Source organism: Aulonocara stuartgranti (assembly GCF_965226115.1).
Source record: "Aulonocara stuartgranti genome assembly, chromosome: 22".
Taxonomy (NCBI): Eukaryota; Metazoa; Chordata; class Actinopteri; order Cichliformes; family Cichlidae; genus Aulonocara; species Aulonocara stuartgranti.
The window spans coordinates 36,932,505-36,952,806 of NC_138957.1; the positions used below are offsets into that span (position 1 = coordinate 36,932,505).

The following is a 20,302-nucleotide window of genomic DNA, read 5'->3' on the forward strand; positions in this document are numbered from 1 at the left end:
CAAAATCTCCACATGGTCTCGTCTCTGGAAGGTCTCATCGTCATTTGGAAGAACTCCTGAGCTCGTCAGGCCGTCGACTGTAGTCAGAACACGTCCGTTCCTTCTGATCCTCACGATGATGTCTTTGGGGTAGAAGCCTGTGGCGAGGCAGGTCAGGATGAGGTTTGTCTCCACTTTGGCCTTCTTTGCAAACACAAACACCTCAGGTGGAGCTGGAAGCAGGAAATGGAAACTGTGTCACCACATGTGGTAACTGTAACACAGATTAACTCATGGAATCAGCTGGTACCTTCAGTACTTTGTTACAGTAAGACTTTCCACCATGCAGTGAATATCGTGCATACAAACAGACGGCGGGGCTCACTGCCTTTGTAACAGCAGTCGTTAAACATGTGGTGTTAATAATAATGAAGGCTGTGCTCTATTTAGTCAACACCTGGGTTTGTGACTGCTTCATGTCCAAATGGCTGCCGTTTGGCTAATCAGGGTCTATTGTCTCAGAACTATACTTTATCATTTATACTTTAATTACACTCAGTTATGATTCGGCTGGAACGGCAGAGTCTGGAGTTCCATTTAAGACTTTAAAAGTTTAATCTTTTCCAGACGGTGCTGAATGGATGTGCACGTGAGGACGTAAGTGTTTGACACTTTAGTCATTTGGATTTAATTTTTTAAACCGTAACAATATTCAACACTCTCTGTAAGGCTTGGCACATGTGGACTAATAATACTAATATTTATGACAAACATACATTTCTTTTTGAGCTGCTTCTGTCCATAATTCACAAACTTGCTCAGCCAATCGATGCACTCGTTCTCCAGGTATCCCTTGGTGTACTCTTTCAGCACCTGGACGCCGTCCCACTTCCTCTTGGTGGCTTCTGCCTCCGGAGTCGGAGCGACCCAGACTCCGTTTTTATCATCGAAGGACAGGAAGTCGTTTCCATCGTAGTTGTACATGTCCATGCCTCGGACAAACCTGAGCGTGCCGTCAGGCTGCGTCTGACCCTCACAGCCGTGCATCCACTGAAGAACGTGAGGGTCTGAAGGAAAGAGAAAGAGGACACCATGATGTGTGGGTCAAGATTAATCAGGCCTCGCTTTGTCACTGAAATAAAGCAAAAACTTACTGGCTGAGTCATTCTGTCTCATTCGCTCCATCAGGATGCCGATGTTGACCTTGAACCACTGCTGCTTGCTCTTGCGGGACTGTGTGCCTTTATCCCAGTAATCAGCAGGTAAACGGTCTCTCATCCACTCCTGTTTGGGAACCTTTGCCTGATGCTCGCTGTCAAAGTAGTCGATCATCCTGTCGTCCAGCAAACCCATGGCTGTGAACTCGTGGATGCCCGGGAGGCCAACAGGCTTGGAGAGCGCCGTGTAGATGTAATGGAGGGAGTGTTTTTCTGAAATCCCACAGGTAGGAAAACACACAATATTAATTTATTTATGTGTGACAGCTGAGAAGCAGCAGCAGACCAGACACGTGCATTGAAGTTGTTTTCCTGATAATTAAAATTAAAGTAACAACAGCTGCTTACTGACCATCTGTAACGTTCAGCCAGAGGCTGTGTCCCAATCCAGCGACCGCACGCTCCGGAGTACACGTTTTGAGACCTATTACGTCACGGCGACGGCTGTCCCAATCCGACGTGTACACTAAATGCATACTCCAAATGCGCAGTTCATTTCCCCAAATATCAATCGTGGTCCGGTGCACGCTTTATGGTCCCATATATCCCACAATTCATAGCGCGGCGGTGGGTGTGGATAATTTTGCCGCAAAATACGGCAGAAGGGAGCGGCCGAAGAGTGAACTGTCAAAAGTAAGTACTGAATATTGTGTCACTTATTTATGTGCAAATGTTTAATAATGAAGAACATTAAAACATTACTGTTGGTCACATGTCGGCAAAGTCATGTGACGTTAGTGACGTTTGTACTAACTTGGTTTTAAAGCCTCTACATCAGGGGTGCTCACACTTTTTCCGCATGTGAGCTACTTATAAAATGACCAAGTCAAAATGATCTACCCACTACAAAAATCCAAAACATATACTTATTTATAAATATATTGAGGATTCTTTATATCTACAATGTATATACATGCATAACCGCAATATCCAATATTTCACAACACAATTAACTATGTAAATTTTTTGTCATTACCTGAGTTTACTCTGATGACTTGCACTGAATTGAATCAGCCAGGGATGCATAGTCCGGACAGTAGCTGCTGACGGCCAGGTTTAAGAGAAAAAACCGAGAGCTAAAAATTGGAGTTAACTCGCTGACTAGCTTGTCAGTTTTACTACACTTCGCGCCGCTGTTTGCGCATGCGCAGCGACCTAAGCGTCAGAAAAAATCTGCTGTCATCTGACTGGCTTCCCTGTATCAATCAAGTGACGGGATGGATGATAGGCTGGCATCTATTTTTTTAATGCCATGCGATCTACCAATACTACCTTTGCGATCGACTGGTCGATCGCGATCGACGTATTGAGCACCCCTGCTCTACATATATATAGAGTCGACCTTAATCTGACAGAGAATGTGATGATTTTATGGATAATTAAAGTCAGTCATATATCCACAAACACAACAAGCTGAAAGTCAGTGATGCTGCTCGGTTTCCTGAACATCACGGCACAAGCAGGATTCACTGCACTGTTAATGTTAGCTGTGTTACATTGCTGCCTCTGTTCGGTGGTGTCGAGCCAAACGCACTTTAACGTGTGTTTGAACGAGCTGACGGTTCACTCGTTAAGCTGAAAGAAAGATGCTTTAATCACAGCAGTCACACATGTGTCCACTGCACCATCTGGAACTCTTCTTGTTTACACTCGTAATAACACAAACACTAAATCCTGCTTCTCTGTGCTGTTGTGTAGCAGTGTGTACACCTGAGACTGTCACCTGTCTGTCTGTCCTGCACTCTCTCTCTGTTTCTTTCTCTCTGATTGTGGAATAAAAGTATGAACATGTGTTTATAAGTTACACTTGTGTTTGAATCCTGCAGCTTATCACACATTTGATTTCCATGTGTGACGACTGCAAGTGTCCAGAGTGAGGACAGACTGAGGGACCCACTGCTGCACATCATCTGTGAGGCTTTGCACCCCTGATGATCCACCAGGACAAACTCAGCAGTGTGTGAGGAAGAGGAGGAGGAAGAGCCAGCAGCAGCTGACAGATGGAGAGAATAGACAGACTGTTCCCTGTTTGTGAAGGACTGCTAGGAAAGTTTAACATAACTGTCTGTGCTGAATCAGTCTTATTAGGTAATGTTCAAATAATGTGATCATCCCAGTGTTTCCAGTGTGGGAGAAAGTACTCAGAGTACTCAGGGCCTTCAAGTTACACACTATGAAAGGCAGCAACAAGTTTAATGTTCAGAAACCTAAAGTCTGTATCAGCAGCAGGATGGAGCTAAAAATAAATGTTGGTTTCAGTTCTATGAAGCTTTGAGTATTTTGGATCAGTAGCTGCTGTGTTTGTTGCATCATGTTGCTGTAACTGTTTATATGCTTTATATATTCTGAGCTAAGTTGATCTATAGTGTTACATCATATTCTATAAGGATGTTATGTGTTTGTAGACTTTCTGCCCAGTTTGACCCATTTAGCAGAAGTCAGCCTGTTTAAGGCTCTGATATCTATTCTGTGTGACTTACAGCAGTTATGACATGGTCTGATTTTCTCACCCAATAAAGGAATATTTCATATATCAGTCTACTCTTCATTCTATCAGACACAGTTATCACAGCGCGTACATTTTAAATGGCCAAATTAGCCAAACGTAATAATGCCAACATAGTAAACGAACAATATTTGTCTTTTATATATGATACATCTGTATACACACTGTCACCGTCCCATTTCACAGGCCTCTCACTTCCGCACTTCTCGTACTTGTAGTACGCACCGTACGTAGTGCGCCGAAGCGTGCGGTCGCTGGATTGGGACACAGCCTAAAGCTGAAGCTGTTTTCAGTTTCTGTTCTCGGCCATGTGTAGACGTCAGTGCGCTGCACCTGATCTACAAACCTGACTGATGTTTAAAGGCAGAGCAAAACACTTCCTCCTCTCGCTCGGCCTTCAGTTAGCTCACGTTTACAAACACTTATGCGGTTTTACGAGTTTCGGTACAAACGTGGTTTGGTTTTTAACTGTGGTGGGCATGAAGCTGGACACTCTGGTGACAGTGGCAGAGAAGAGGAGAAAGAAGCTGCTGGACATTATGGACAATGCTGGACATCCTCTGCATGTGGTCATAAACAACCAGAGGAGTCTGTTCAGTGACAGGTTGCTCCTCTCAAAGTCTCGGACCAACAAACTCCTCGCTGGAGGGGAAACAGGAGGACGAAGGAGGGCGGGAGCAACGACGCTGCAGTGTTTTTTATATTCAACTGTGCAACAATCACTGTGCAATAGACTCACAATAGTTGAAATGTGCAATGGACTGTGGCGGTCTAGATCTCATCAATGAGATGTGTGACATCTACACTCAGCCCAGAGTTTTAAATAAAATGGTGCCGAGTTATTTAAACGAACTCCTCAACATGTATGACCCCAAAAGAGCGCTGAGATAATCGAGATGCTCTCAGCACGACCAAGGTCTCGATGGAAGCACAGAGGAGATCGGGCCTTCGCAGCAGCACCCAGACTCTGGGATAATCTGCCACAGGAGATTCGTACTTCAGAGTCGATTTAATCTTTTCAATCGCATCTTAAAACTCACTTTTTTACTTTGGCTTTTAATTCGAGTTCAGCATGAGCACCTTCAGGCCTGTTTTATGTTTTTATTGTTAATTCACTGACTTCTTATTGATCTCTATTTGTTTCTCTATTGTTTTCTCTTGTTTTTAACCGATTGTGAAGCACTTTGGTCGACTGTTGTTTTTTTAAACGTATATACACGTTATAGAAATAAATTTTGAATTGACTATATTTCACTAGTATTCCCCTTTATCCCCATTATATGTTCTGTATTTACATATGTGTATACATGTATATATGCTATATTTATGCTTATTTCCATACTCTCTCACTCCCCTTGTTTTGGTATTCCAACTCTGTAACGTGCAACTTCTGTCGGTGCTACTGGAAACTGAATTACTTGGAGGAACCCACCGGAAGGATTAATAAAGTTTTATCTAATCTAATAAAGTTAGATAATTCTCTGCTGAACGGAAATTTTCTATATGAAAACGCTGTTCATTCAGTTGTTAAAGAAAATAGAGACAGCTCTAACAACAACGATGATTCCACACAGAACAAGAACTAGAGTCCAGTCTGGATGTTTAAGTTAACCGGTGACAGTCACAGAACATTATGTCAGGTTACAGTAATGAACTAAACCTGAAGAAAACTGACAGAAAATCTTACAAAACTATTGAAAATATTTAAAAAATTAAAGATATTATTCTTAGTCTCTCTGTTTGGTTACTGCAGAGCCAGCTTCGGTCCACTCACAGCAGAATGTGTGCGCCACCATCAGTCAGCTGCAGGTACTGCAATCTGTTTATATCTTCTTACATCACACAATCCACCAACCTGAGTTGAATCAGATGGCGGGGGAGGACGCTGGACAGACCTGGTGCACCTAAACGCGTAGTGAGGGTGTGCTGGGAACATCTAGCAGAGGCCCCAGTCCGCGAGATCTTCAACGCACACCTCTGGCAGAGCTTCAACAGCATTCCGAGGGAGACTGGGGACATTGAGTCCGAATGGACCATGTTCAGCGTCTCCATTGCAGAAGCTGCTGCATTGAGCTCACCTGAAACCCTGGCTGATTGGGACCCACACCCAGTTTCACACCTTGGCTCAGGCGATTAGAGGATCATCAGGGGTCCTTTTGTCCCTCTGTGGGGGGAAACTCCCACTAGGTTTATATCTGGGACTCTCCACCATTTGACCTTAGAACTGAAGAAGCTTCTCGGATGAGAGGTGAAACGTCTTCAAGTAACTTAAAGAAGTCCAGACGCTTTTCTTTGCAAGCTCCTTTGATTATTAATAACACCCACAATAACATCAAAAGTAATAAAAACTCTAAGAAAATATGTTTAAACTTTAAAAACTAAACTGAATTTAAAACTTATCAAAATAATGAACAAAGGAAACTAGTGAGGCAGACTTGACTGAGAGAAACTATCAGTATTATTGTCACATTTTATTACTAAATGTAAAAAATAAATAAATGTAATAAAATGAATCATCACTTGTTACAATAATAAACAGTTTTCCTCAGCATGAGCTGTTCTCCTGGTAAAGAGATCATCGTAACATTCCTGTGTAAACGTCAAAAACGTCACCTCACAGACCTGAAACAACATCAGCACAGCAGTAATCCGTTTCATTTAAAAGTTATACCTTTGATTTCAGCTTTGATCAGCAGCTCTGACCTCAAACCGACAGAGAAGTGTAAAGAGACACGAGTGACGTGTTTCTGTCAGCGTGGGAAAAAACCCTGCAGTGTCTCAGGTGCGTTCACTGAATGTGGGGAAATGTTACTAATTCAATCAAAGATTTTCAGATCTCGCACCTGTGTCAGGTAAGCAGGAAAACAAGTTGTTCACAGTAAACTCTGAGATGCTTCTGACTGGTCGTCACGTCACAGATATGATAACGATGCGATCAGTCCGGCTCAGCAGCTCACAGCGACACACCTGTTCTTACCTGTTTACTGAGAACTGACGAGTGTCAGGACAAGATTCACAACCGCTAACACGAAGTCCACTGCTATAAACCAGAGGACTCTAACCTGTATTATCGCACTGGTTAACACACACACACACACACGCACGCACGCACGCACACACACACACACACACACACACACACACACACGCACACACACACAGACACACACACACACAGACACACACACACACACACACACACACACAGACACACACACACACACACACACACACACACACAGACACACACACACACAGACACACACACACACACACACACACAGTTTACAGCCGTGATCTTCAGTCAGCTTTGAAGTTTTCAGGTTTTGAACTCAGCAGTTTATACGAAACTGTCTGATCTTAAAACACAGCCAAGAATTTAAATGAAAAACTTAAATCCATAAAATGTTCAGTATTTGTGTCTGTAAGTGTTTCTCTTCGGGCCTCAGCAGACCCGCGGCAGCAGCTGAACTTGAGAAACTCCTGGGAGGATTAAAGCGCTTTCTTATTTCCCACTTTCACACACCTGGTGCACAGAGTCACGCCACGGCACCGAAACACTCAGAAATCTCCGTTTAATACCGATAAATTAAACTAAAATCGTCGTCTGAACTTTTGTTTTTCTGCGACGTCACAGTCCGTTTTTACTTTCGGTTTGGACCCGCTCCGCTAGCCTCGGTAAAAAAGCGCAAACTCACCGCAGTTTACGGTCAGCGCCGTCCCCAGAAGGACCACCACCGCGAACAAGATCATCGTGACTCCGAATCAGAGCCTCTGCTCGGTAAAAGTCTCAGATTTATCCGCTTTTCGGTCGGACGCGTCCTTCCTGAAGTGATCGTCTCTATTTCCTGACTCTGTCTGCTCACTGCTGCATTCACTGCCGCTCGTAAACCACAGACGCCTTCAAGTCACGCCCACCTGCTGGCCTGCTTTGTGTTTACGTAACTGACAAAGGTGAGAGAGCAGGTAGAACCAACGGAGCTCAAACTGTCCCACAAACTGCATTTATTTATTTAATCACAGAGACAGAAGCTTCCGGTTTGAGTGGTTGAAAAGACCCCAAATGTCCCCGACTGGAAGGATTTCACAAACTTAAGAAGCCGAGCTGAGTTTTTTAACGCAGCCCAGACCACCAGGACCTGAAGGACCGATAACACGGACACCTTCACCTCAGCGCTCACTGATCAGTCTGAAAAACTCAGCTCAGAGAAACAGGATTCACTTTTTACTCAAAGTCTACCCTGGAAAAAGATTAATTAAAAAAATAATAATCTGTGCGTGTTTCACGTGTTTGTGGTTCTTTAGAATAGTTTAAACCTTTTAAACTAAAATGATCACTTTTCAGATTTGACCCTGTGCGGATTAAAGACTTAACCAGCCGTGCCTGATGAAAGTATTTACACGTTTAAGCTTAGATCAGTGAATGTGTCGCAGGGCTTCCTGGTTCCTGCCCCGTGTTTTATTTCCTCGTTGCAGCAGTTTGCGTCAGCTGATCGAGCTGTTCTCTCGAAAACATTTCATCTGCGCACATTAAACACGTGTCGGACTCACGGGGGTTCGTGGGGACTTGTTAAACTGTAAGAAATGCTGAAGTAACACAAACAAACTCATCCAAGGAAACGGACGCTTCTGATGGGCGGGGTTTGTGACTACATAAAAAAATAAATCAGTAGCTATAATCTAATAACATTTAATAATAATTACTTTTAGTGACTCATAATTCTGAAACAAATGGGCATTTTATTTTTTTTAATATTAAAATCATAGGACAGACAGTGTGTACTGATGTAACACAAGAATGAGCCAATTAAATGATGTTCACCCACAACAGCTGGACTCATGTTCACAGGAGGAAGAACTGAAAGACTTTGAGATAACTTAACTTTTTTTTGTTTCCTTAAATATGTTGGAAAACAGAAACATCTGTATGGACCCCAGATGTTCATAACAAGTGTTTCCATATGTGTGTGTGTGTGTCTATGGGATCATTCTGTAACACTAACAACAAATATTAAACCAAAAGATGAAGAAGAATCGGCTGATGAGTTATTATATGTCAACCAACTCACACACACACACACACACACACACACACACACACACACACACGGGACAGGCCTCTAAACGGGTTTCCGTTTATGTGAAGAGATTAAAACCTGATGAATAAACTGGCTGATCCATCTATTTATGAAGGTTAAAGGTCAACATGTCCTAACAGGAGTCTGGATTATGAGATGGACTAAAAGCTCAAACAGTCAGATGATCGATTAACAGAAGGAATAAGAGCCAGACTTTGAGTGTGAGTCAGTCCACTGACGAGCTTTCAGCCACAGATGTGCAGAAAAGCCCAGAATCAAGCTTTTATTTAAGGTCGGTGGGGGCGAGATTAAACGAACACACACTTCCTGTCTGTCAATGCCGCCCACTTACCGCCTCCAGCCGGGCCCACGTTCACCCACAGGAAGGGCAGAAACAAAAAGATCCAGGTCTTTGTGAAATTCATGATTTTGATGCGACAAAAATCTTCAGAAAAACAGAAACCTGCTCAGAACAAGCCCACGGTCCCCGCGGGTTGCTATGATTATTATTATTATTATTATTATGATTATTATTATTATTATGATTGTTATTATTATTATTATTATTATTATTATTATGATTGTTATTATTATTATTATTATTATTGTTGTTATTATTATTATTATTATTATGATTATTATTATTATTATTATTGCTGCCGCCTGTAGGGGGCGCTACAGACGACTGGCTGCCTCCATTTACACCCGCCTTCTTCAGACCGACAGCAGCCAATCAGATAACTAGTCTGCGGTTGCTGGGCAGATTACACGATACAAGGTTAGAGCCGCCGAAGAGTGGGGTGACGTCACAGCGTGGAGAAATTTGCAGCTGCTGCCAAAGTTTTATTTTTATCCTGTAATATGAATCCTGCTGCTGACCTTCACTTCTGTATGTTTGTCACCCACAAACACTCTAATCACTAAAATCTGCAATGAATAAACAAATAAGGACTTTTTAATAAAGTTTACTTCATGATAACCACTGAAAACACTGTTAGAGCTCTACAGATGTTTAAAGCCAGGTGTTGATGAAGGTTTTCGACCGTTTTTGATGATTCGAAACGTCGTTTACGTTTGGACGAAACAGCTGCGTTTTCAAAAGTACTAGTGTAGGTGTGGACGTATAGCCTAAAAGAGTTAGTAGTTTATTTCCTTACCTGTAATGTTTTGCAGATTACTTGTATTTGCTTAATTGTTTAAATGTTAATTTAATTAAAATTCACATTAAATTAAATTTTAAAATTAAATTAATTAGTTAAACTAACTTTAATTAATGTAATTTTAAAATTTAATTTAATTTTAAAATTAAATTAAATTAAATTAATTAGTTAAACTAACTTTAATTAATGTAATTTTAAAATTTAATTTAATTTTAAAATTAAATTAAATTAAATTAAATTAATTAGTTAAACTAACTTTAATTAATGTAATTTTAAAATTTAATTTAATTTTAAAATTAAAATTAACATTAAATAAGTAAAATAAACTTAATTGCTTAAATGTTTGAGGTGTGAAATAAACCGCAATGGAGCAAAATACGGGTGTGTTGGAGGATGTGTTTGTGAGTGCGTGTGCGCGTGTGCGCGTGTTCACGCGGGCAAACATTTTTCTTGTAAAACAAAGGGGGGGGGGGGGGGGGGGTAGCAAAAAAAGTTTGGGAACCGCTGTTTTAAAGTAAGAACATATGATCATTAACATCTTCACAGCTGTTCGTTCTATTTTACGATAAAATCAGTAAATAAAGGATAAACAAAGCTACCATAACCAGCGCTGCCCCCACGATGTACACGGTTAAATTCACTTCAACAGTTCCATTTAACACAAACATTTAGGAGGTGAAACAAAGTAAAGTAGAATAAAAATAAGTTAGTAAAATCTGTAGACAAACCAGAAGACAGTAGTACTGATCAGTCCCTGAAGGTCAGGCATGTTAGTAAATTCAAAAAGGGGAGTCCATGTCAGTTCAGACTGTTAATTTCCCCGTACTGAAGCATCCAGATGTTAGGATCAGAGTCCAAATGAGATCCGCTTCTTGTGTTTTAAAAGCACAGGAAGTGAGGCTTTTTATGGAGCCGTGTTTAGTGTCTTACAGGAAAGTTTCAAGTCTGGTTTCCTGTGGTATATTTGGGAATGTCCCTAACAGTGTTGGGACTAACGCGTTATTAAGTAACGCGTTACAGTAACTACATTATTATTGTGGTAACGAGCACGGTAACTAGTCATTATGCCAAAACCAGGAACGCGTTACTCGTTACTGGGATTTAGATAGACTTGGAACTTCGTGTGGAGGCATCGCGGAGCTTCCACAGATTCAGATTCAAAAGGTGAGGCAGGAGGAGAGACCCGAGGCGGCCGCCGGTCCGAGAGTGTCAGGTGAACTGAACTTCAGGTAAGAAGTTATGACCTGCAGTCCATCTGGGTCAGATATGAACCAGGTTTAGGTGGAGTTTATTTTAGCTGTGCTGACTTTTTCATACTGCGTGCTAGCTAGCATGATGGAGTTTCTATACAGCTGGGTGGTGCTATGTTACTGATGTTGAACTTTATTTTGTTCATACGGTTAATTATTAGAGTTTCCAACCATCCTGTAAAAAGACAGAATCGTCTCGTATTCAGAGAAATTTTCGTTTTGAGGTGAAAAGGAACAGTTTGTCCCGTAATTCAGCTACAATGAAAAAGACACAAAGCTGGAGTTATTCTGTCTTTACACTGTCAGCTGCCTCTTCTTCTCTCATTCTCTCTCTCCCGTTTCTACTTCAATCATGAAACTGATCAATGATCAGCTGATCGGCTCTCTTGTTTGTTTATCGCCCACTTTGCGCCAGAAAGAGGAAACCAGCGGATGTCGCGCTAACCAACAGCAGCACGTTTAAGCTTGATCAGCTGTTGTTAGAATGTATTTAATATTAATTTCTAGTATCAGCTGATGTTTGCTGGAGCCACAGCTGTAAAGCTGCTGGTCATGATGTCGGTTTGGATATGTGGTGAGAGGGAAACATGAAGATGAAACCAGGAGATGTCCTTACTGAACCATCAGAGCTGAACAGGTGATGGAGAAACAGGTTCACCTTTTAGGTGACATGGATGAGTTGAAGTTATGAACTGTTTCTGAGAGACAAATAACACCAGGATCCTTTTCTAAGCAGCTGACAGCTGGTAACTGTGCAGGGGCGGGTCTAGCAAAGTGTTGCCAGGGGGGCAGGCAAATCAAATCACTTTTATTGTCACATCACATGTGCAGGTACACTGGTGCAGCACATTTGAGTGAAATTCATGTGAGTGAACTCTGTGTCAAACACTGAGCTTCAGTAAAGATTCAAGTTGTATTTATTTATATGTCCTATCACCTTAAATCTTCACTCAAAGACGAGTACCTTTGACAGTGTGTATACAGATGTATCATATATAAGAGACAAATATTGTTCGTTTAATATGTTGGCATTACTAAATTTGGCTCAATGCTTACATACATGTGTAAAAAGCAAATGTACGAGCTGTGATAACTGTGTCTGATAGAATGAAGAGTCGACTGATATATGAAATATTCCTTTATTGGGTGAGTAAATCAGACCATGTCATAACTGCTGTAAGTCACACAGAATAGATATCAGAGCCTTAAACAGGCTGACGTCTGCTAAATGGGTCAAACTGGGCAGAAAGTCTACAAACATATAACATCCTTCTCCTCCAGCTGTGCCTGAGGTTTATACGTTTGCAAAGGCCTCCACAGTGGATACAAACGTGGTGCTGACCTGCCTCGCCACAGGCTTCCACCCAGCAGAGCTCACAGTGACGATCAGAAGGAGTGGGCGTGTCCTGACTGCAGATGACGGCCTGAAGAGCTCAGGACTTCTTCCAAATCACCATGAAACCTTCCAGAGGAGAGAGTACGTGGAGGTTTTAACCAATGAGCATGCTGTGAAGGACTGGGGTAAGAAACCTTCTGCTGTACGTGGATATAACACAGCCAGTTATAGCCATGGTTTCCTTTACTAACACACAAAACACGCGCAGGTGTCACAGGCTGGGCACTACCATCCTGTCATCTGATTGGTCAGTTTATGCAGCCTGGCCTGCCTCAGTACCACAGCAGTGTAGTACCGTGTACCACCTGACATCCACAGGGGGCGCTGTTTCCCTCAGTGTAGTCATCAGCAGAGAGAGCAGTGCTGTTAGTCTGTTTAGAAGCTGCTCTGTTCAGTTTAAGGGTCACATGTTCCTCACCTGCACAGCTGATTTCATGATTTGTGTCACAGTAACAAACACAGTGTTGTGTGTTTCAGACGATCGTCTGCTCCCAGACTCAGAAGGAAGCTCAGTTCACATCCCCGTCGCTGCTGTGGTCGTCCCGCTCGTGGTCGTCGGTGTCGCTGTGGTTCTCCTGGTTCTGTATAAAAAACACGACAAATGGTAAGGCCTGGTGTACTGGGTAACAACTGTACCTCGTTGCTAACTGTTCATACTCACACGCCTGTGTTTAATACAGTTTAGTTCAGGTTAGTTTTTATATACTGGCAAATCACAGCAGTCGCCTCAAGGTGCTTTATGTTGTAATAAAGACTCTACAATAATTTATGGAGCGTCACTTTGGCGAAAGTTGGAATGAAAAACTCAATGCATCATGGGAATCCCTGGCAGCCTACGTCTATTGCAGCATAACTAAGGGAGGATTCAGGGTCACCTGGTCCAGCCCTAACTATATGCTTTAGCAAAAAGGAAAGTTTGAAGCATAATCTTGAAAGTAGAGATAGTGTCTGTCTCCTGAACCCAAACTGGAAGCTGGTTCCACAGAAGAGGGGCCTGATGAGCAACCTTAGAGTTTCCTCATCTGTCAGTCTGAAGACAACGTTTATCTGCTGTCAACTCAAATCTCTGTTAGACACCAAAGTTTGGTTTGAAAATGATTAGCAGGTCTAAAGCTCATGTTAGTAAGTTGTGTTTGTATAAATCGACTCCTGGTTTATAGCAGGAGTGTGTTGCATTGTAATCATTGCATTCTGATTGTATTCACACTTTAAACTTGGATGTAAAAGGATTCATCAAAGAGACTGCGTGAAGATGCCAGAGCAGGCAGACACTGATGTGTTCTGAGTACCTGAGCATATAAACTAATTTTTCTTTCATCCTCACAGCTGTTGGAGCTAACAGCCAGAGTCATGTGACTCCACTGAATCCAACACATGGCTTTTAAAAAGTGTTCCTGCCCCTTTAAGCCAAACCTCCATCACAGGGACATTTAAATGAGCCTGCTCTAAGAGCAGAGTGAAGCTGACCCCCCACCCACGTAAAGGCAAATAGGCGGAGCGGTTAGTGCTACGTTTGTGCAGATTTGTGCAGGTAAAATTAGCGTTTGTGCTGCTACGGTTTCCGAGATATTAAACTTTATTTTATAGGTCATTCAAAGGTCACCATCCCCCCAGACTGCTCCAAAACGGGCCAAAATGGTCGACTTTTTTAGTGCTACGTTTGTGCTGGTTTGTGCTGCAAAGATTTTCGTTTGTGCTGCTATCATTTTAAATATATTAATAACAATTTCTAGAGGTCATCAGAGGTCAACCAGCCCCCCCACATTAATTAAATCAAACAAAATGGGTGTCAATCAACTGTGCTACGTTTGTGCTGGTTTGTGCTGCTAAAATTTTCGTTTGTGCTGCTTCTGTTTTAAAGATATTAATGAAAATGTAAAGGTCAAAAGGTCAACCAGCCCCCCCACATTACCCAAATCCAACAAAAGTGGTATCAAACGTTTGTGCTACGTTTGTGCTGGTTTGTGCTGCAAAAATGTTTGTTTGTGCTGCTAACATTTTAAAATGTTTAATAAAATAACATCTTGATGTGTGCTTAATCATCCAGGTAAGTAAATCCCAAAAGGTTGATTCTGTTCATCTGGACATTTTCAGTTGGAGAAACGTTTCGTCACTCATCCAAGTGACTTCTTCAGTCTCAGCTGACTGTAGGTTTCCCCAACCTTATAAACACCCGTGAGTGAAGTTGCCCCCCCTACCTTCTTCAAATCGAACAAAATTGATGTCAAACATTTGTCCTGCAAATTATTTTGTTTGTGCAGGTTATGTTTCCCTAATTTTATAAACAGTACATGTACAGTGAGAGAGAGATGTTACAGCTGTCTTCACTTGCATCCCAGTCATAGAAGCGTTGGAGGTCGTTCATAAGAGATTACAGGATCATCCCAACCTCAGCAACAGGACCACTCTCAGCACTGATCAGTTGTGTTTGCTTTTGGAACTGTCTTAATTCCACCTATTTTGCATAAGGGTCAGTACAGGCAGAAATCTAGGTGTGCCATGGGTTCCCACAGGCCCCTGGTCAAAGTCACCAAACCAGTTCGTAAGCAGGTACAGGTGTGGCCAGAAGGGTCCTCAGAGGCACTGCTTTTCCACCACAGGCCGCCACACACGACAACACCACAGACTTTCAGGAATATACAGAAACTGTCACTGCCTACATCCCAAAATGCATCGATGATGTCACAGAGACCAGGACTATCACTGTCTGGGCCAATCAGAAACCATGGCTCACAGGTCAGGTTTAAATGCTCCTAAAGTTGAAAAATGCAGCCTTCAGAGCCGGGAATTAGGTGAGTCTAAGAACAGCAAGGGCAAACCTGTCACGTGGCATCAGCTACAGCAAAGCTTCAGCGACAGCAGAGATACTTGGAGGCAGTGGCAAGGAATACAAACCATCACAGACTACAAGCCCACTCTACAGACCGTGGTGACACAATCCCCAGACAGTGTGTGGAGATCCCTCCACCATCATTACTGAACCCAAGAAGTCATCTATCTCCTGCTTTAAGGACTACCGTCCTGTCAAACTCACCTCCATCATTATTAAGTTAAGTGCTTTGAACGGTTAGTCATGCATCCAATCAAATTATCGCTTTCCCCCAACCTGGATCCATTTCAGTTCGCATACCGGTCAAAACGCTCAACCGATGATGGAATTTCAACTGCCCCTCACTCAGCCCTCACACATCTGAACACTAGAGACTCATATGTCAGAGTGCTGTTCATAGACTTCAGTTCAGCATTCAACACCATCATTCCCCAGCAACTCATTCACAAACTGGATCTGCTGGGGATCAGCACCTTGCTGTATAACGGGCTGCTAGATTTCTTGACAGGAAGACACCAGACAGTACGGGTCGACAGCAACACCTCCAGCCCAAGAACACAGAATACGGGGGCTCCCCAAGGATGTGTGTTGAGCCCCCTTCTCTTCACTCTGCTGACCCACGACGAGATCTACTACAGGGGTGAAGTTAACCATCTGCCAGAGTGGTACAGCAACAACAACCTGTCCCTGAATGTGGAGAAGACCAACAGTGACTCTACTTCCTCTGCAAACTGAGAAGCACAAGAGATTCAACCCCCATTATGAGCACCTTCTACAGAGGCACAGTTGAGAGTATCCTCACCAGCTGCATCACTGTGTGGTATGACTCCTGCACTGGGTTCTGCAGGAAAAAATGACAACGGGTAGTGAGAGCAGCCGAGAGCATTGTGGGGACCTCTCTTGCCTCCCTCCCCAGGAGATCTACTGCACCTGCCTCATCTGGAAGGTCCTCTCCATTACAGGTGACTCCACTCATCCCTTCAACAGCGTCTTCAGTTTGCTGCCATCAGGAAGGATACTGAAGAGCCTCCGGGGCAGAACCAGCAGACTGAGAGACAGCTTCGTCCATCGGGCTGTCAGGATGCTGACCATCTCTGGATCGAGAAGGGGGGCCCAAGGGTACATCTTTCGCCATCCTACAATGCTGTGATTGTAGCCATTCCCCACTTTCTGTGAATGGTACTCATGGCCATTAATCAGTAGGCTTTGATTAGTTGTCATTGATCAATGGTCATAAGAATTTGCATACTAACAATCATGGAATTAACCCCCCGGCACATTGTTCATTCAGTGGCGCTAGTTTCCTTCACTATGCAAATGTACTGTTTATAAGGTTGGGAAACCTACAGTCAGCTGAGACTGAAGAAGTCACTTGGATGAGTGACGAAACGTTTCTCCCACTGAAAATGTCCAGATGAACAGAATCAACCTTTTGGGATTTACTTACCTGGATGATTAAGCACGCATCAAGACGTTATTTTATTAAACATTTTAAAATGTTAGCAGCACAAACAAACATTTTTGCAGCACAAACCAGCACAAACGTTTGACATCCATTTGTTTGATTCCATTAATATGGGGGGGCTGGTTGACCTCTAGAAATTTTTGTTAATATCTTTAAAATAATAACGGCACAAACAAAAATTTCTGCAGCACAAACCAGCACAAACGTAGCACAAACGTTTGATACCACTTTTGTTGGATTTGGGTAATGTGGGGGGGCTGGTTGACCTTTACATTTTCATTAATATCTTTAAAACAGAAGCAGCACAAACGCTAATTTTACCTGCACAAATCAGCACAAACGTAGCACTAAAAAAGTAGACCATTTTGGCCCGTTTTGGAGCAGTCTGGGGGGATGGTGACCTTTGAATGACCTATAAAATAAAGTTTAATATCTCGGAAACCGTAGCAGCACAAACGCTAATTTTACCTGCACAAATCAGCACAAACGTAGCACTAACCGCTCCGCCTATTTGCCTTTACGTTTCAAGTGGGTGGGGGGTCAGCTTCACTCTGCTTGCTCTAAGACGGTAAGAAAGTGGGATCATTTTTAAAGGTGCTTTGTAAATACATGTTGACTCAAAGCAAACTCTTACAGCAGGTTTGTGCAGCAGCGGGAATAAAATAGATGCTAAATCTGCTTGATCGTCATATAAATGTGACAAAATGCTTTTAAAGAAGATGGGTCAGAGGAACTGTTCACAGCTCAGAGCCTGATCACTCATCAAGTTTCAGTGTCAAACCAGGTGGGAGGAAGTATTTTAAAAATATTTATTATTTTAAATTCATTATTTAAGAATAGATTTTATGTGCCACAGTAGCCTCTGGACTGTTTCCTCATTACAATGGATTTGCCATCAGAAATAAAGAATCGTGAAAAGGAGGCGTGGTACTCTGTCAGTATATCTGTCAGTGCTGGTTTGGGTGTTTGGGGCAGAAACATGATGATTAAACATTTGAAAAAGTTCTGTTTTCAGACAGTAACGAGCACTTTTAATCTACGACGCTCACAAGAACCAGATTTAAATCCCACCTGGAAACTCAGCAGAACTGTTAGCGGCTAATGCTAGCAGCAGGGTCACAACAGGCTCGTCATGAAGTGTATTCAGTCCGTCCGTGTGCCACAGTAACAGGCTGCCAATTAAACACATTTAATTGTGTTAAATTGTTTTTTCTAATGTTCAGACTGAAGCTGACAAACAGCTGAAGAGCAGCAGACGAGTCGTCACAAGGCTGAACACACGTTCATGGACCAGCAATGCTCATCAACTTTCTTTATGCACCTTAATTTAGTCTTTTTTGTATCATAATTTGATTCTTAACACAATTTATTTGTTATGTAATAAGATTATCTTCTTTATATTTAATGTGTTTCTCTCCTCGTGATGAAACTGATTCAATCTTTTGATCAATCAGTGAAATATCTGCTGTAAGACATCGGTCATCCTGAAATCTCTTCCTTCATTGTTCAAAGTGTTGAAAATGATCCTGGCTGTGACACAGGACAGCTGTGTTTAAAATGTGTTACAGTCTTTTATGTAAAAGCTGCTTGCATGTGTTGTGTACAGTCCTGTTGGGTTTATGTGTTACTTCCATGATCCCCGAGAACACAGGAGCCGTTAGGATCTGTGTCCACTGCTGTTTTACTGTATTTACGGCCTCTGGGTTCCTCCTTAGAAGAGCAGAAGGATGGCGTCTCCATAAAACCTCTCTCTGACGTTAAAGCTTGTTTCGCTTTCAACTTTTTAAATTTAAGTGAAGACAGAGGTGCTGGTGTTTGGACCCAGTGGTCCCTGTGAGTCCTCCTCTGTAGATTTGGGACTCCTGGAAGTTTATTTTAGACCTTTGTTACTGACTTTGGTTTTAAATTGGACTAAAATCAGAGCAGTGGTCCAGTTTTTAGAATGTAAGGCGACTGGCAGCAGTGAAATCTTCTCTTTGGCAGCACTTGGAAACAGCGATCCATGCTTTTATTTCTTCCGTGTGGACGACTGTAACTCTCCCGGTGTTTGGGTCAGTCAGTCGCTGCTCTGGCGCCTGCAGCTGAGCACATGTGCTGGCCTCACCGGCTGCCTGTGTCCTTCAGAGCTCATTTTAAAATTCTCATGTTTGTTTTTAAACGCCTTCAGTCTCGCCCACCTCTCTGAGCGTCTTCATCCTCACACACCCTGCTGGCCGCTCAGGTCAGCTGACCAGCAGCTCCTGGAAGATCAGGAGGAAGCTCAGAGGGGGCGGGGCCTTTTCTATCGTTGCATTTACGAAAATAATTGATTAAATTAATTATTTAATTAATTATTTTATTCTTTTTATGATTTGGCTTTTATTTATATCGTATGTAACTTTTTTTATTTAGTTCCAATGTATCAGCTGTGGTTGTTTTAAAGTACTTTATAAATAAAGGTTTGTTCTTATGCACCAAACGTCGCAGCTTCCTGTTAAAACCCTGTTTAAACACGTGTAGCTCAGCAGATTTACAAACACTGAGCTCTTTCTGAAGCGTCGCTGTTGGAGCGCCGAGCTTCAGCACGTGCACACTGTAGATGTTGTGTCAGTGTTTTTCTTATTTGTTCTTTCTTGGTGTTGCACAAAATACACACAGTTAAGAATTACATACAGTCTTATATGATCCACGCGTCCGGGGTCAGAGAGATGCTCACATGCTAAGCTACAGCATGGCACAGTGGGCGATCACTGTCAGAAATAAGTCGAGTCAAGATTCTCCAAGATCAGGCAGAGCATCAGAGGAAGGAATGATCTGGATGTCTCTGATGGAGGCCAAAGTAATAAAGCCCTCTGCACCACGGCCGTCACGGGAGGACGATCCTCACAGGTCGTGTTTCACAGCTGGGAAACCAAAGCCACGACTTCAGAGTCCAGGCGTGCACGACACTGTTCATCCACGGGGGACTTTGCTCCTTCTCAGGCTCCTCAAACCCGGATGTTGTCCTCCCAGCTCTCGCCACGTGGCCCTCCTCCACCTCCTCTCCTGACAGCAGGAAGTGTGACTCCACCTCCACGGGTTCAACCCGGTCTGCCTGGCTCCCTCACTCCATCCTGACCCGGGCTTACTGAGTGTGGTTAAAATGATACTTTAGTCATCAGATGGCTTTGCATCAAATATAATAAACCTCTACCAGAAATCCACAGAAATAGAAGCAACCTGAGATCAGACCTGGACAGAAGATTTTAAAATGTCATAAACAATAATAAAAAGATATTTCACAAACAGTTTCTTTGAACCACAGTTATTTAATTTAAATTACGTAAAAAATAATCTTCTGTTGTTTTAAATGTGCTATAAATACACAGGGTTTCACATCAAAGGTTACTTTTACTCAGCAACTTCCACACATAACTCATCTTTCAGTTATATTCACGTGGTG

The 20,302-nt window shown here is 42.6% G+C and overlaps 1 protein-coding gene across 1 annotated transcript in view; it reads right to left on the bottom strand.

The window, feature by feature from the left end:
* The window catches only part of LOC309699507 (uncharacterized protein), a 72,380-nt gene extending 64,796 nt beyond the window's left edge, over positions 1-7,584 (bottom strand). Inside the window, exon 1 of the mRNA XM_082522556.1 lies at positions 7,401-7,584. Within this exon, the coding sequence (XP_082378682.1) occupies positions 7,401-7,455 (55 nt within the window). The 5' untranslated portion in view covers positions 7,456-7,584. The remainder of the gene's footprint in view (positions 1-7,400) is intronic.
* Positions 7,585-20,302: the final 12,718 nt, after the last annotated feature.